General features: G+C 57.9%; 1 protein-coding gene across 1 annotated transcript in view; it reads left to right on the plus strand.

Annotated features, from left to right (window-relative positions):
* Positions 1–355: 355 nt before the first annotated feature.
* CACNG4 (calcium voltage-gated channel auxiliary subunit gamma 4) overlaps positions 356–17,182 on the plus strand; it is a 57,358-nt gene continuing 40,531 nt past the window's right edge. Inside the window, exon 1 of the mRNA XM_057536670.1 lies at positions 356–588. Coding sequence (XP_057392653.1) covers positions 369–588 — 220 coding nt within the window. The 5' untranslated portion in view covers positions 356–368. The remainder of the gene's footprint in view (positions 589–17,182) is intronic.

Below are 17,182 nucleotides of genomic sequence, written 5' to 3' on the forward strand. Positions count from 1 at the left end.
GGCCGGGCGAGAGGGAAGAGCGGCGAGCGCACACCCGGCGGGGGCCGAGGCTCGAGGGGCGGCGCCGAGAGGAGCGGGGCGCGGCGGCGGCGGCGGCGGCGGCGACGCGGAGGGCGCGGGGCGGAGGCGCGGGCCGAGCGGGGAGGGCGGGCCGAGAGGGAGGAGCCCCGGTCGCCGCCGCCTGCCGCCCGGCGGCCCGCGCAGCCCGCACTCGCCGCCGCGCCTCGGAGTTTGAGCCCCGGCGCGGCGCCGCCCCCCGGCCCTCGGCGCCCCCCGGCCCCGGCGCCCCCGGAGCGGCGCGCGGAGGGAGGAGGGCGGGCGGGCGCGGCGGGCCGGGCCGGCGGGCGGCGGACTATGAGGCGCCCACCATGGTGCGATGCGACCGCGGGCTGCAGATGCTGCTGACCACGGCCGGAGCCTTCGCCGCCTTCTCGCTCATGGCCATCGCCATCGGCACCGACTACTGGCTCTACTCCAGCGCGTACATCTGCAACGGCACCAACCTGACCATGGACGACGGGCCCCCGCCCCGCCGCACCCGCGGCGACCTCACCCACTCGGGGCTGTGGCGGGTGTGCTGCATCGAAGGTACGGCCGGCCCCGGCACCCCTCGCCACGCGCGCGCGCGCCCAGGCGCGCGCACACACACACACGCGCGCGCGCGCGCGTACACGCACACGCCCTGCTCGGGGCGCCGGCCGGGAAGGGGTGGGCGCGGCCCTGGCTCCGCGCGAGACACAAAGGAGCCGGGGCGAGCGGGCGGGTCCCCTCGCGGCCAGCTGTGCAGCACCTCGCGGTCCCTCCCGACTGGGGACGCCCCCACCAACACACTGGCCCTACAAACTCTCCGCTGGCACACGCACACCCCCTCGCACACAGACACAATGAAACACACCGAAACTCACGCGCGCGCGCGCAGCCCGAGACCGGAGCGATCCCGAGGGGCCGCGCCAGCGCCCCCGGGGGAGGCGGAGGCTGGCGAGGGGGCGGGAGGAAGCTAGGGTGGGGGGGAGCGGACGGCCGAGGAGGGAGGGAGCAGGGGGAGAGGTTGCTTGGCAACCGGTGTCTGCGCGATTGCTATGGGAACTGGCCATCCTGGGGCGGGGCCGGCCGGGGGCGGGGAGCGCCGGGGCCGCTCCGCGCTCGCTCGAGGCCTGGCCGAGGGGTGGGAGGGGGCGCTGGGCTCCGAGCGGGTCTGGGGACCCCGGTCGCCCGAGCCTGGCGCCTGCCGAGACCTTGCTCCGCCACGTACTCCTCCAGGGGGCCACCGGCCCACTCCTCCCCGCTCGGTGGGGAGGGGAGGGGAGCGTCACCAAGTCTCCCCCCCACCCCCCCGAGTAGGGCAGCTAGCCCGCCGCCGTCGTCCCAAGGCCGGGAATCTGCGGTAGACCTGGGGCGCGCAGGGGCGACCCGCGGACCGCGAACTGCCTGGGAGGGGCGTGGCCGCGGGTCCCGGCAGGAGGGACGCGGCGCTGCGCCCTCCAGGTGCGCGGCCGGGCCCTGTAGTAGGTGGTGTACGGATGCAGTGCCTCTGGGGGCCGGGACTGGGTGTCCCCGGACTGCGGGGACCGCTCCCTCCGGGGGAGGGACCCGGACTCCTCCAGCGGCGACGTGCGCCAGACTTCAGCGCCTCCCGCCCGCCCCGCTGCGGAACTTGAACTAACAGGTGGCTTTGTCCGGGCGGTCTGTTCCCCTCCAGGTTGTGCACGGGTTCGCCGCTTGGTCTTGGCTTTCAGATTGGAAAAGGGGCGGGGGACGCTGGTGGAGGGTTCCTCTCAAAAATCCTTGGACAGAGTTTCCTCCTCCTTTTTCTGTAACCTTTCCGCGTGTGTCAACTCCGCGTTCCGTGGTCGGGGAGGTTCTCCCGCACCCCCGGCCTTCCTTCCTGCAGTTCCAGCCCCTGCGAAGAGTTCGGCGGGGTGGCGTCTTCCTGGAGGTTGGTAGGGAGCTCTGGAAGAGATGGCCCTTCTTCTGGCCGTATTTGGGGTCGGGTAAAAGGAGGCTTTGTAAAGCAGGGTCGCCAGGTGAGGTGGCGCTTGCTCCCTTTCTCCCCACCCCCGTGATGCCTGTTCTCATCCGGAATCCTGCCCACCCCTGCCCCCCACTTTCTCTCCCAAACGGAGGTGCTTTGACCTTTGAATTTGGAGCTTATTGCCCGGGCTGAGTGGAGTCTTCCAGGAGCAGGCATGTGCAATCAGTAGTTTGGGAAACACAGCCACACAAAGGGCCGGCGGGCCCACCATCACACCCCCCTCTTTTCTTTGGGAAAAACATCATTTTTGGTTGCAGATGCTCAGATCACGAACACCTACTCCTCTCCTCTGGAGGATGTGCCCACGTCACTGCCTGCCAGGGCACCTGAGTTAGACACAGAGCAAGGGCGGCTGGGCCCCCATGTTCTACCTCGCAGGCCCCACTGGGTGCTGCGTATGTGGTCCAGTAAGTCGAGCCTCTGTCATCACCCAAGCCCACGCATGTGGGCCCCAGGCCTTCCAGGTTCCCGGTCGAAATTGGAAGTCACTCCTCCATGCCGGCGAGCCTGGCCTCTGCAGAGTGGCTCGAATGCCTCCTTTATTAATTTCTCATCCTAATTAGGATTGATGCCGCACTTAGCATCTTGCCAGCTGCCTTGAGCCGTTTGCACTCGATGTTCATCAAGAGAGCCCCAAGCTGATCTGGGCAGCTGGCTCTGCTGGCGGAGGGAGGGTGGAGAGCTGCCATCTGGGGACTTCACCCGAAGAACTGGGCCGCCTCTGTCATCCCCCAGGAGCTCAGGGGTTCTGGGGGCCAAACCAGGCCACTTCCAAGGGCCAGGACATCCTTGGACCAAGCCAGGGCTGGGAGAGCTGGCTCCGGATCCCTCGGGGTGCGCTAGAATCATCCTGGCAGTCCTTCAGCCTGGGTGGAAACGGCCAGCTTATCTCACAAAAGCACATCGCAGAGTCCGACGGCTGTCTGCCATCTATGACGTCTCCACCTGCCAGCGAGGGTCCAGGCCGAGACCCGGATGACACATTAACCCCGGGCCGCTCCCTGGGGACATGGTCACCTCAGTATTGGCTTCTGTGTGTACAATGCATTATTTCCACCTGCTCTCTAGCAAAGTACCCCAAAGCATTTCATGGGAAAAAATGAAAAGCTCAAACCTCTAAGCTGAAACTGAAGAAATACTGCAGCGGGCAGCTAATAAAACACCAGTTGTGACAGTGGGACTCTGAAGGGTTTGCTGGCACTCACAAACAGCAGATTCAGTTCCGTGGCTGTTTCACAGGAATGCTGTTGTGAGGTCAGGAGAGCCCAGCCCTCTGTGTACTTAAGGTGTCCGTGCAGGCTGGCAGGGCTGCGTGCAGAAGACTGCTGCTCCCAGACTCACCACGGCCAACGTCGCCCTTTTCCGCCCCCAGAGCCGGGTCTCCCCGCTGCCCCTCCATCGGACAAGTGCCAAAATCCTCCAGCGCACAGAGCCTTGTACACGTTACCGCACGGCACGCTCACAACAGCCCTGAGAGGGTGCCCTCTTCACCTCCACCTGCAGCGTGGGGAACAGAGGCTCAGAGAGGGCAAGGCACTTGCCCAGAGGCACCCAGGTAGGAGGCTGCAGGGCCAGCATCGAGCCTTTGTCTCACTACAAAGCTCTCCCCACCGTGTTGTCCTGCCCGTTCCCAAACATCTTCTGGGTTACCATTAAAAATAGAACCAAGTACTTGACTATCCAGTGGAGGAGCCCGGCTCTGAGGCTGGCTTGCGGCAGTGTGAAGGCATTTGGAAGTGAGAATGTACAACTGATACACAAATTGCATAACACACACTCCCTTCTCGCTTCTCTCTGTTTCTGTCTTTGTCTCTGTGTGTCTGTCTCTGTCTGTCTGTCTCTCTTTCCCTACCACGTTCTGGACTAGCCTGTTCCCACCACAAACAGCCATCTGCTTCCTCCGTCCCCTAGACCCCCACCTCCTTCTTTCTTTGCATCTTTGGTGACATTCAGCCCAAGGCTGGGGACACAGGAAAGGAGTAACAAATCTTTGTGGATTTCTCCACCAAAGCTACCACCCACCAACATTTGTTCAGTCTCTAACGCATTCTGGAATCAGGCAAGGTGTAGAAGGTAAACAGGCATTCCGGAGCATGCACTATGTGCCAGGGACCGGAGACCTCGTGTAGACACGGGAAGGGAAGGGGAGACTCTGGGCCCTGAGGGCAGCAGCTTATGCGGCAAAGCCCCCGTGCCCACTGGGAGCTCGAGATGTTCACGGGGGCTGCCAGACACCAGGGTCCCCGAGCGAGCCGGTCACTGTGCTGTCATCGGGAGAGCTCTGGGCCCAGAATACAGGGTCCTGGCAAAGTCCAGCCTCAGCAGCACCACCCGCCCAGGTCCCCCATAGACGGAGCTGCCGTCAGCACACTCGCAGCTCGGTCAGAGCCTTGAGATGGCAGTCTCAGTGCCAGGGGTGGCCCCGGGCCTGCTGCTTTGTGTCAGCTCTGTCCTGGGCACCTACTGGGGAGGGGGTAGGGAGACCCTGGCCCCTGCGAGTGAGAGGCTCCTTTGCCCCATCATGCTCACTCCACCCCCGCCCCCCCGCGGGCAGCATCTCTCACCAATGAGTGTACCCAAACTTCATTCACACCACGGCCCCCAGAGGAAGAGAAGGTACTTGCACTGCACCCCGGGGGCGGGGGAGGAGAGGACAGCCATCGGTGACTACCCCGGGGCACCAGCCACTCCAGGCCCTGCCCAGTTCCTGGGGGGCACACTTCTGGCATATCTGGAACCCTTTCACGGCCGGTCAGCTGGGAAGCTCTGCCTTATACCACACTCCGGACACAGGCCCGTTCAGGGAGGTTTGGATCTGAATGCCGTCCTTTCCCCTCCTGCCCCAGGCCAGGCACTGGGCTGGGCGCTCTTCCTGTCTTTCATTTTCTCTTGCAGTAACTCACAGGCAGCCTGTCCAGTGAGGCCCGGGGGGTGTGCGAGCAGAGAGCAGGCCCCCCTCCCGCAGCACCCAGCCCATCAGCTGGTCCCCTCGTCCACAGGCCCTCCTTTGCCCTCCAGGGTTGCTCGTAACAGCCATCACATCAACCTCCGTGCAGGACTTAGCATTAGTTTGTATAACTGCCAGCAACTCTGCAAGGTAAATCTTAATTATCTGCCTTTTATAGGTGGAGAAAATGAGGCTTAAGATAGCCACGGCTCCTGGGTGTCAGGGATGCCTGCCTCTGTCTGGATCACGGTTGAGGCTGAGCAGATGAGCCCAGCTTTCCCGCAGCCAGGGGATGCCCTTTGTTTGAACCACGCAGATTTGGGAAGGGACAGGTAAGGGGGCTGCCTTAATCAGCTCGGCTGCCATAACAAAATGTGATAGACTCAATGGCTTAAACCACAGACATTATTTCTTACAGTTCTGGAGGCTGGAAGTCCAAGATCAAGGTGCTGGGCAATTCGGTTGGTTCCTGGTGAGAGCTTCTTCCTGGCAAACAGCCACCTTATCCCTGTGTCCTCATGTGACGGAGAGAGCTCTCTGTTCTCTCCTTGTAAGGGCACTAATCCCATCATGAGGACCCCACCCTCATGACCTCATCTCTCTAGTCACCTCCCAAAGCCCCACCTCTGAATACTGTTGGGAGTTAGAGCTTCAACATATGGATTTGGGGAGGACGCAAACATTCAGTCTGTGACAGGCCTGCTCTTCCTCTGTCCCTGCTTTGTAGCTGGTGCCCAGTCTCTCGTCGTTCAGGAAGGGGCCCTGGCAGTCCCTTCTCATGTCTACCTTCCCTTAATGTCCTGCTCTGTCTCTTCACCCTCCTCTGTTCTTCACTCTTTTCTCTCTTCTGACAAGAAAAACCCAGCTGGAGCTAGCTGACTTAGTGAAGAGAAGCTGGGGATCTTGGTGGACCCCAGCCTGACTTAATGGTCTCGCAGCAGAGCCGGCTTTGGAGGAGCCCCGTGTCCAGGGCTTCAGAAAGGCTCAGTAGGAAACCAGCAGCTCTTTAAAGTAAATCTCCTGGTGTCAGTCTGCTCAGACGACCAAGACTCTGGGGATATCTAGGACGTAGTAACAGACGCAGAGAGTAGGAAGGGGCCTCAGGTCATCAGATCCAGGGTGTCAGAGAGCCTGGTGGGCCCCTGTCTCCTCATCTGAAAGTGGGGCCTGGCTGATCTGGAACATTCCTCCCACCTTTGTCTTTCAGCCACACAAGCCCAGAGAGCCCTGCCCACAGCCTCCAGGTAGAACCAGGTTCAGTGTGGCCTTGATGCAGCCCACAGGAAGCCAGGTTCTCCAGCTGGAAGAGCCTTTGAGATTAGTTCAGTGCCTCTCAACCTTATTTCTGCTAAGACACACGTGTAAAGGATATGTCACCTGCCTGCTGGGCATGCCTCATCCATCCATCCATCCATCCATCCACCCCTTCATTTATTCATGCTCACGGAGCACTGCTCTGTGTCAGACGTGTGGGGCTCTGAGTCACAGGGGGGGACAGGACAGACATGGCCCCTGCTCTCTTGGAGCCGAAGTTCTAATGGGGTCGCTGACGCTTCCAGGTACTGATGAGTGTTTTGACGAAAACAGAGCCGGGTCGGGGGCGCTGGGAGAGGCTGGGGAGGGTGGCCATTGGTCAGAGGGACATGAAGGAGCTGTCAGAGGAGGACTGGAGGGAGCACTTCCAGGAAGAGGAAGAGGCAGGAGAGGCCCCGAGGCAGGAAAGAACCTGGTGTGGTGGCGGAGTGCGAGGAGGGGGGGCGGGGGTCCATCCCTGCGGAGGGGCTGGGAGAGGCCTCGAGGTCAGGGTCAGCACCCTGCTTTATCTGCTTTTTATGACAAGGGATCTGTGCTTGGGGTGGGGAGGGGATGGCGTTGGGATCTGATTTACGTTTTCAGAAAGTCCGCTGGCTACCTGTGGAGAACAGAGATTCTAGGAGGGAGGGAGGCCGCCAGGAGGCCAGTGTGGGCGTTGCTGCAGGTGCCCGGACTGGAAGCCTGGGGCCAAGTGGCAGCAGCAGAGATGGGGGGACGTGGGGGGAAGGCTGGGGCGGGGGCAGGGATCGAGCACAGCTGGCTGGACGGGGGGCTCGGTAGCTGGCAAGCAGCGGTGCTCTGTCCACATGGAGAAGATGGAAGAAGGAGCGTGGCTGGGAGAGGAAATCAAGTGTGAGCCCGCGGGGGTCCCAGGTTTTCACACTACTGCCCAGCCCCCCACAGCCAAAAGCGTGCCGGAAAGTTCCGTAGAGCACAGCTCAGGGGAGGCACAGTGGCTCGTACCCGTCCAGGTGTTGTGGGTTCACCACCGCTGCCCTCACGACAGGGCGGGATTTCTCACCCTCGGTACCGTGGAAATTTTGAATGGGATCGTTTTTTCTGCGGGGCTGCCCTGTGTGTTGTACAAGGTTAGCAGCGTCTCTGGCCTCTACCCACTAGATGCCAGCTACAGCCCCGCCTCTCCAAGTTGTGACAACCACAGACGTCTCCAGACTTTGCCAAAAGTCTCCTGGATGGTGGAGGGGGCCCAGGCAAGATTGCCCCCCATGGAGAACCGCTGCTCTAAGGGAAGTGTCATTTCGGTTGAGGGCAAGGGCTGATCTGATTCCCGGCAACTAAAAGGAACTCCACTTATTTCTCTTTCCTTCGAGAAAACACACGGAACCTCGGGGGGTGGGGGGAAGGGGGTGTTGGGGAGCATCTCTGTTAAGGGGATGACCTGGCATCTGCTTTAGGTGACCGCAGATGTAACTGGTACCTGGCTCCATTCCTTTCTTAAGAGTCGTGAATTGCAGGTGACCCAGCTCACCCTGCCTGTCACGCCCCAGCAGGTGTCCACACGGGTGGGCACTGCGGATGTGGCTGGATCCTTCCACTCTGCAAGCAAAGGAAACCAAGGCTGGAGAGGCAGAGGGACTTTCTCAAGGTCACACAGCTGGTTAGTACAGAGCCGGGGGCAGAAGGAGGTTTGGGGCCGTCTGGTTAGAGCTCTGTCGGCCCAGTCTCCCTGTGGGCCGGCACCTGGGTGAAGACCAGGCAACTAGCAACCACCGTAGCACGAGGTGAGCAGCAAGAAATACAGAAGGACGAAGGGGACTCCCTCCCCCTGGGCCTTTCTCTGCTGTCCTTGCCCCATGGCATCTCGAGGGCTCCCTGAGCATCGGGACGGGGCTGGGGTCCAGACAACACACCAAATGAAGCTCCAGGGTCTTTGCAAAGCAGACGGCACCTCCCCTGAGACCCACGGCTCCCAGCTGGCCCGAGGATGCGGGGAGTGACCTCACACTTAGCCATGCCTGGCCTTGGCATCAGGCCGCCTCCTCCGCCCCTCCCCCTTCCCCGGAGCTAGGATGGAGGCAGGGGAGCCGCCCTGCTGGGGTGCTGGAACCAGAGCTGTGCTTGGGTCCGAAGAACCCTCTGACTGTTTCTGCTCCCCAAAACATCAGGACCTCTCCATCACCCCCACGTCTACCCACCCCAAACTTCTATCTGTCCTTCAAGTCAGCGTCCTCCGTAAAGTTAACCCCAGCTCTTTCTTTGGGCTCCTTGAGCATTCTGTCCCCCAGCTGCAAAGGACCTCACTGCCCACGGGCTTGAAAGGGCTTTGGATTCTAACTGGAGCTGCTCTCGCCCCTCCCCCGCTCGTCACTCCCCTCCCCCACCTCCGCGATTGCAGAACTAGAGCAAGGTCCCCACTGTCACAGCATCCAACCCTCTGTGCCTCGTACCTCACCAAGCCCACAGAGGCAGAGGTGCCCAGCAAGTGCCGTTTATGTGTCCTCCCCCCACCCCACTACAACCCCCTGCCCCGCCATTGCCCCATTTACAAAAGAGTGTGCAGAGGCCCAGGGGAGTTTCTGGACTCAAGCCCAGCTCCAGAGCCTGGAAGGAAAACAAATGATTAAAAATTGTTTGCCTCCCTAGCTCCCCTGCCATCAGCCTGTCACCTCCTGGCCCTGGGGAGACAGACAGGGGCTGCGCGCTTGTCTCAGCTCACTTTCCCCCACCTGCGTTAGTCCATGTGGAAGTGGCAGTGTCAGGTGGCTCGCACTGAAGTCACATGGGCCTCGGTTTGAGTCCAGGCTCTGCCATTAGTCAGCTGTGTGTCTTCAGATAAATTAGCTAACCTCTCTGAACTGCAGTTCCTTCACTGTAAAATAGAGGCATCATTGAATCAACCCCTGGGATTGTTGTAAAGGTTTTATGGGAAAATGCAGGCAAAATAACCCTCATGGTGCCTAGCATCTTGTAGATATTCAAGGTGTGATTGCCTTCCCCTTATTTCCATATTTCCTGAAACTTGGAAGTTTACCCAGAAAAAATAAGTCACCCAACCTTTGCAGCTCAGCTGAGTGGGGCCCCAGGTCAGCTCATGGGCCTCCAGGGTCTGGGAATGGAGGAAGCTGAGTGTCCCCGGGGATGTTCAGGCCACTGTAGAACGTGGTGTTCTTTCATCACCTCTCAGAGGCAAAACCACACTGACTGGCTTCTGGGAGCCACAAAATCAGAACCAAAAGGCTCTCGATTAAGAGTTGAAATAGGGTCTAGCACCAAGGCAGCGCCCAGAGCGCTGATGGCGGCCACCCAGACTGCGCTTCCCCCCATCCCACTTCCTGGCAGGCACCGGGGCTACAGCTGTGACCTCCAGTGTTGCGGGATCAGGGCTGTGATAAAGGAGGAGAGGGTGCCGGGTGTGGAAACATTGGGGCAGGAGTCAGGAGACCTGTGCCTGGTTCTGGTTCTGTCACTAACATCCGGACAGTCTTCTGCGTATCCCTTAACCTCCTAGAGCCTCTGATTGCTTGGCTGTCAAATGGGCAAATGACACCTGTCTTTCCCTTCATCCCTCTCTCATCCCTCCCTCCATCCTCCGTTCTCCTTCCGTCCTTCCCTCCATCCTCCCTCCTCTCTACCTCTGTCTCCCTCTTTCCCCCTCTTCCCTCCGTCCTCCTGTCTCCTTGCATCTTGTCTTCCCCCTCTTCCCTCCATCCTCCTCTCTCCTGGCATCTTTTTCCCCCTCTTCCCTCTGTCCTCCTCTCTCCTTGCATCTGTTCTTCCCCCTCTTCCCTCCATCCTCCCGTGCCCTCCCAGGGTTGTGCGAATACCCAATGAGAGGGTACTTGGGAAAGTGTCGTGAAAAGCACGGTGGCTGGGCTCCCACAGAGGCGCTGCAGAGGGTACGGGATTTCGGGCTCATTTTCTTGGAAACACTTGGCTTGGCCTCTTTTCACCCTGACACCTCAGTGAGGACCCGCGTGCTGGTGGCAGCCTCACCCATCGGATGCACTGCTGCTGGCTACTTTGTTCTCACCTCCAGAGAGTCAGCCGGTCCCCTCTCCCACCCACTTGATCATTCGTGCTCAGGACACACTGATGACCTGCTTTGTGCTCAGCCCAGAGCTGGCCACCGCAGAGATGAGAAAAAAACCCTTTCCTGTGACATCCCCTTGGGATTCCTTATAGACCGCCCAGACCCACCCACAGCTTTCCCTCTACCTGGCTCCCAGCTGCTGTCATGTCTTGCCTGGATTCCCCAAGGAATGTCCTGACCCGTCTTCCCACCCCTCCCTCCCGCCCGCCCCCGTGCTAGCCCTTCTTCACACACAGCCAGAAAGAGCTTGGAAAAATGGAAATCCGATCATGTCATTCCCCAGCTCGATGGTCGTCAATGGGTCCACATCCCACTTGGGATAAAGTCAGGCTCCTTCCCTGATCTGCGAAGCTCTGCAGATCTAGCCCCACACACCTCTGACACCTCCCACCAGGGGCTTCACTGTACTGAAGAGTCAGGTCAGGTGATCTCTGAACCAAGTCTGCGGGATGGTTAATGGGACAGGGGCTGGGTGTGTGGCAGGGGAGTCACCGAGACCTGCGTTTGAATCCTGCTCTGCCCTGTGTTAGCTGTGTGACCTTGGGCAGATTCCTTGGCTTCTCTGAGCCTCTGTTTTCTCATCTGTAAAGCGGAGACACAGCGGTAGACACCCCCAGCCGATTGAGCCACTCCCCAAGACACAACCAAAGAGGAGTGCCCTGAGAGACTCCTCGGCTTCAGATGGGCTGAGTGCACAAGGCTGAGGGCCCCCCCTCTGCAGGGTGGAGGCGGGGCTGGCCTGGACACGGGGACATGGCAGTCACCTGCTTGATGGATGGAAACAGCTCCCCTTGTGACGGGATGTCAGGCTGTGCCTGTTGACCCCAGTGTCTCGGTTCCCTGATGGGACCAATGGCACTGGGGCCTTTGTATTGTCTGAACCAAAGTTCTAGACAAAAGAGCAGAGGACAAATTCTCTCATGTTGTTGTATATGGTGTAGGAAGTGTTACTGAGATCCTGAAATGTTGGCATTCTTAGATTTGGTGGGGAGATGGTGGCGTAGAAGGGAGAACGATCCAGAAAATTTTAAATCAAGACTGCCCTAGAGAAACCCAGACCCTAGGACAGGAATAAAGATGCAGACGTAGAGAATGGACTTGAGGACACAGGGAGGGGGAAGGATAAGCTGGGATGAAGTGAGAGAGTGGCATGGACATACATACACTACCAAATGTAAAGTAGATAGCTAGTGGGAAGCAGCTGCATATAGCACAGGGAGACCAGCTCGGTGCTTTGTGACCACCTAGAGGGGTGAGATAGGGAGGGTGGGAGGGAGACGCAAGAGGGAAGAGATATGGGGATATATGTATACATATAGCTGATTCACTTTGTTATAAAGCAGAAACTAACACACCATTGTAAAGCAATTATACTCCAATAAAGATGCTAAAAAACAAACAAACAAACAGAAAAACCCAGACCCTAATAATGGGTCACGTGCAAAGGATATAGAATGATTGGTGTCACCAGGGCTGTATTCACGCACCCTTGCGTCATTTCATGCTCTGCTGTCGCCATCTTGAAATTCTTAATGATTTTTGAACGAGAGGACCCCCATTTTCATTTTGCACTGGACCCCCCCAAAATTCCGTAGCCAGGCCTGGGTGTCCTGTTCTGTCCCCAGAGAAGACTTTGATTGGAGGAAGGGTGGGCCGGGTTAGCTGGGACTGGAGGGGGTGATGCTGGAGGGTCCTGAGTTTGCACGGAAGTTGGCAGCTGGGGGGGGGGGGGGGGAGCAGGGGGCGTTACTGGAACCACCCCTCTCTTGTTTCCTCCAAGGGCCCCCGCAAACAGCACGCAGGGCCGGGGCTGCCTTGGAGATTGGAGAGCGCCTTGTTAGCGTTTATGGGACACCTGCTGAGTGCCTGGCTTCGTGCTGGACCCTGTGGGTACAGAAAGGCCTTGGGGAGCTTACTGTCCGGTGCTGGGGAAGCCACGGGAGAAGAGGTGGCAAAGTGAGGACAGAGCCTCAGAACACATCCGGATGTCAGGGCCTCCTCCCAGGGGTTCCGCTGAGGCCTGTCTCTTAGGGTCGTCTGGAGGATCAAGTGGAAAACACTCACAGCGCTCTGCGTACACCTGCTTCGCGGTAGGCGCGAAATACACAGCAGCGCTTATGAGTGGTGTCTTGGAGGACGTCTGGTGGACGTGGGGCGGAGGGCCCGGAGCCCGGGTGCGTCGGGCTTTGAGTCCAGGCTCTACCTCCCAATGGCCTCCGACCGGCCGTTGCACCGTCTCTGAGCCTCAGTTGCTTTCTCGGCAAAATGGGTACGTGAGCAACACCTCCTGTGCAGATTTGCTGGGGGGGCCGAGGTGAGCTGTCGGCGGTCGGCCTGGGGCTGGAAGACGCCCCGGAGGCTGCCCTGTGCCTGGGGCTACGGGAGGGCCCACCGTGAGCGTGGGGCTCGAGGGGCGCGTCCAGCCCATCAGCAGCGCCCAGACCACGCTGCGAGCTGGGAGGGGAACGGGACTCCCCGAGGACATCTCAGGACACCCAGGCTTCCTTCCAGGGGCGGGACAGTCCAGCCAAAGCCGTGTCACCAGCTCGTCCGGCCGCGCAGTGGGGGCAGGGTGCCCCAGGCTTGCTTCCGCCGATAACAAGCGCACATTGACGCCGGCTCCCCGGGGCCAGCGTGCCGTTCCGGCTCGCATCTGAGCCCTCGCCCGAGACATTTGCTCGCTTCAGCAGTTTGGCATGTCATACAAAGGGGCTCTGATTTCCCCTGATGTCCAACTCCTCTTGCATGAAAAATAGCTTTTGTTATCTTTCTGCCCACGGATTCCTGCGTGCGAGTCAAGGCCAGACGCCTGGGGGGTGGAGAGGCCGCACCGGCTTAACCACTGGGAGGGTCTTCCTTCTCCCGCCAGGCCGCCCCTGTGGCCCGTGGCCGCGGCCCTGGCGATCCGGCTCCCGGGGCGTTGCCTGCGGGCCCCTGGCCTGTCCCCCACCTTCACGCTGGTCAGCTCCTCTTCCCACTCAGTGGCTGTTTGTGATGTGTCCCCAGGGTCCTTGTTTGGGTTGCCTCCATCCCCACTGTCCCCACCATCACCCCCTCCTCCGAAACCCAGCTCCTTTGTTCCCGCCCATCCCCCAGTTCTCCCCGCCCCGCCTTCTGTTTCTTTCTCTCTAACTTGTGTTTCTGATTATTTCTTCCCCTCTTCCTTTCGAGTCTGCCATACTTAAAGCACAGACGTCGTCTCCTCCTTCCTGTTCAAGGCAGTTTTTTGAAAGTTCTTGAGACATTTACTAGATAAAAATGTATTCTTTTAACTCGGCGATTATTAGGAGGGTTATTAAACATGAGGAAAATTCTATTAAATAGCAAATTGAGTGAGTCAGACACCCACAGATGTGAAACCTCTAAAGGTTATCTGGTACAAAATAGATGTGAATATGGCTATGGCTGTTCTCCGAGGCCTGAAAAAAATATTGGGAAAAAATTCACCAAAATGGTTTTTCTTAATGATGGTCATGGGAACTCTGAGTGATTTATCTTATCTCCTTCTGTCTTTTTCTCATTTTCTACCCTGTTTGGGGGGGGGAGGGCAATACATGAACCTGATATTTAATTTTAAAAAGCACCAGGGCCAGTCTCCAGCCCGCAGACAGGTGAATGGCTCAGTATGTTCATTCAGCATCCATGGTGTCTGCTCTCTCTCTCCTTAACCGCATCCAGGAACATGCCCCAGGCATCACGCCCAGTCACCTTTGGTCAGTGTTTTATTTCGGGTCGCCCCTGACTTATAACCAAATTGATTGCTGGATGAAAGCCTTTTCGAGCCATCCACCATCAAATCTTTATTTCCTGTAAGCACAATTTACACATTGGGTTTCCATTCTTAGACATCCATCTCACGTAATAAAAGTGCCCAAAGTGACTGCAACAGTAAGTGAAAAGCAAATAAAATCCAGATATATGCTCTCACAAACTTTTATCACATATGTAAAACCAAGTACTTAATATAAAAGCTTGGCCATGAAATCTTCCTTTGGGGGAATTTTTCTGCCTGAGCCAGACTGGCCAAGGTTTCTTAAAATACGAATCCAATGGAGTTTGAACAGAAGATGCTTGCTTTTTTTTTTTCCCTGAAAAATCACCCTGTGGCAAATTTAAGCATGCTCCGTTGCACTAAAAAATCCTCAAATGCTTTAAAATAAAGGATTCTTCTGTCTCAAAATTTTTCCATTGCCAATTCCATTTGTGTAAATTCTTTAGAAAAGGTCTTTGCCTGGTGGATATTGGAGGAAAGGCAGTTTCCACTGTGACCTGTACCGCCGCTGTAACCACACCCTGCTCTTTGTGCCAGTGAGTCAGGTGACAGGTCAAATGCCAGTGGATGCTGGGGTATCAGCTTCCAGGGGTCCTCGTTGCCAGGTTAATGGTCCTTGTTGCTCATTAATGCTGCTTTTAGCCATTAGCGGCAGTTGTGGTTAAGATAAAAGCACCAGCGAGGTCCACATCTGGCGTCTGTGGCTGAGACGGCCAATACTTGAACTAGAAAGTTGTTTCTCGAATCTCATCAGAATCTCTGTGCCTCTAATGGTGATGTCTGTTCCTTCTTGTTCAATCTTTCCTGGAGCTGAAAACAAAACACTCATCTTCAGCCTTGAAAGCCCTTCACCTTCTCGGAAGTGGTGTTTATGCCCGCCTTTGGTCTCCCCATCTCCGGAGGATCGGGAAGGAAATCTACCTGGTTTTCTTGCTTTTTGCTTTTAAACCTGGGTGCTTTCTCTAGCTCATTTCTGGCTTTCAGTCAGCAAGCCTTTGGGGCGTGCCTGCCGGTACAAAGGGCTCTGGGAGGGGCTGGGGTCCAGAGACCCCGAGGAGACCCTCTCCTTATCGGAGGTGGGGCGTCGAGTTGCCCACGAGCAGGAGGTGGCCGGGCCAGCCCTGCTCAGCCCTCACGGCGCCCTGTTCCCCCGACCCGGTTACCTGTTTATCCATCCCACACCCTCCCGCCCACTTCTCCGTGTAGGACCCAAAGCACGAAGGGTTATCTGGTGAGCACTCATCGTGTACCAAGCATGACATGTATTATCTCAGGAACTTTCCACATGTTATGTCATCCTAGTAACAGCCATGATTTAATACTACTTAATTATTTGTCAAACTATTCGTTATAGTCTGGGCTGTTACCTACACGGCCTTTACTACGTGCCAGGAACTGTCCCAGGTACCAGGTAGCTAGATAGACGGCTAGATAGCCAGATGGACTGACTTGGTTAATCCTCAGCCCCCCATGAGTGAGGTGCTATCACTACTTCCGTTGTATACGTGGGGAAACTGAGGCACGGAGAGGTTAAGCAACCTGCCCGAGGCCCCAGAGCCCGCACGTGTTGAGATCAGGATTCAGACCCACGCAGTCTAGCTCCAGGTTCACCCTCCTTGTCCCTGGGCTGTGACAGCGGCAGCTATGACATCTGAATATCTCTTATGTGCACAGTTTGTTTCATCTGTGCACCGTAGCGAGGGTAACACTTCCTGTGTGGGCAGTGGGGAGGCTGGGGCAGGCTTACCCGCCTGGGACACAGCCAGCAGTTGAGCCCCAGTCTCTGACTCCAAAACCCGCCCCCAGCTTTTTCTGCAGCCCGCTGCTGACACCTCCTGTGCCTGCTGCACGCTGGGGAGAGAAGCAGCCTCAGGCTCCCTGAGGAGAGGCTGTGAGTGGCGCAGGGCCCGGAACCCAGGGGCCACACGGACGCTGGGGGCAGGGGTGACGGGGGCGGAGGGCTGGATGTGAAGACAGAGCAATACCCACCCCACAGGCGCAGCCCAGGGGTTGCCAGATGCTGGCTGTGGGCCGGGCTGGCACGGCAGGCTTCTCGGAAGAGGTGGGCACAGCATCGTGACCAGAACAGAGCATGATGCCGGGCCCTGGGGCTGACTCATGCAGCCTGGAAAGGAAAGATTCAGCTGTCAGACCGAGGGCGGCTCTTAAGATGGGGTGCTCTCAGCAAAGAAGGTGAAAATTGTTCTGCTCAAGACAGCTCCTTTACGGAGGCAGTAAGTGTGCACTTCAAGCCCCCGGAACCCACGTCTTGCAGGGGATGCCACCTGTCAGCAGGCTTTCACACCCAGACTGCGATTGTTGGCACTCACGTGGTGACTCCCGGCTCACAAAAGGCAGATAGAAAAGCAGAGTCTGATCCTACTGTATGCTTCCATTCATATCAAGTTCAAATGCAGGCAGAACTAATCTGGGATGATGGAGGTCAGCCGCGTGGCTCGCGTGTGAGGGCTGCCGGGGCGTGGGGCGAGAGGGAACCTCCAGGAGGCCGAACACGGTGTCTGTGCCTTGATCTGGGTGGTAGTTGCATGGATGTGGACATACAACCATCAAGCCGCACTTAGTGTATATTAGCCTCAACAGAAATTGAAAACAGGCAAATACAGGTCTGGGGTGACAAAGACCCCTCACGTGACCTGCCCCCAGCCCACACCTGCCCCCATGGCTCCTCACCTACTGGCCTGTGTTTTCTTCAATTCTTGTCAATCCAGCAAATACTCGTTGGGAATGTGTGCGCTTACCCATGCTAAGCTCTGAGGACTCAAGGATTCATTCATTCATTCATTCATTCAGCTATTATTTTGGTGCCTGGCCTCTTGGAAATGCTGCTTGACCTGCTAAAGGAAAAAGTCTTCCTGTTTCAGCGAGTTCCATGGTTCAGAGCTGCTCAGAATGACAAGACCTCCCACTTGGACCTGTCATGATCTATAGCCTCTCCGGGAACCTTCAACACCCCTAGGGAGACCTTCTCTCTTGGCCCAGCCGCTGTGATTTTGAGAGACTGTTTGGTACCCTGCCCTGGGGGACTTGGCCACCAGCCCTCGTCCT

The sequence above is a fragment of the Balaenoptera acutorostrata genome, chromosome 20 (genome assembly GCF_949987535.1).
Source record: "Balaenoptera acutorostrata chromosome 20, mBalAcu1.1, whole genome shotgun sequence".
Lineage (NCBI taxonomy): Eukaryota > Metazoa > Chordata > Mammalia > Artiodactyla > Balaenopteridae > Balaenoptera > Balaenoptera acutorostrata.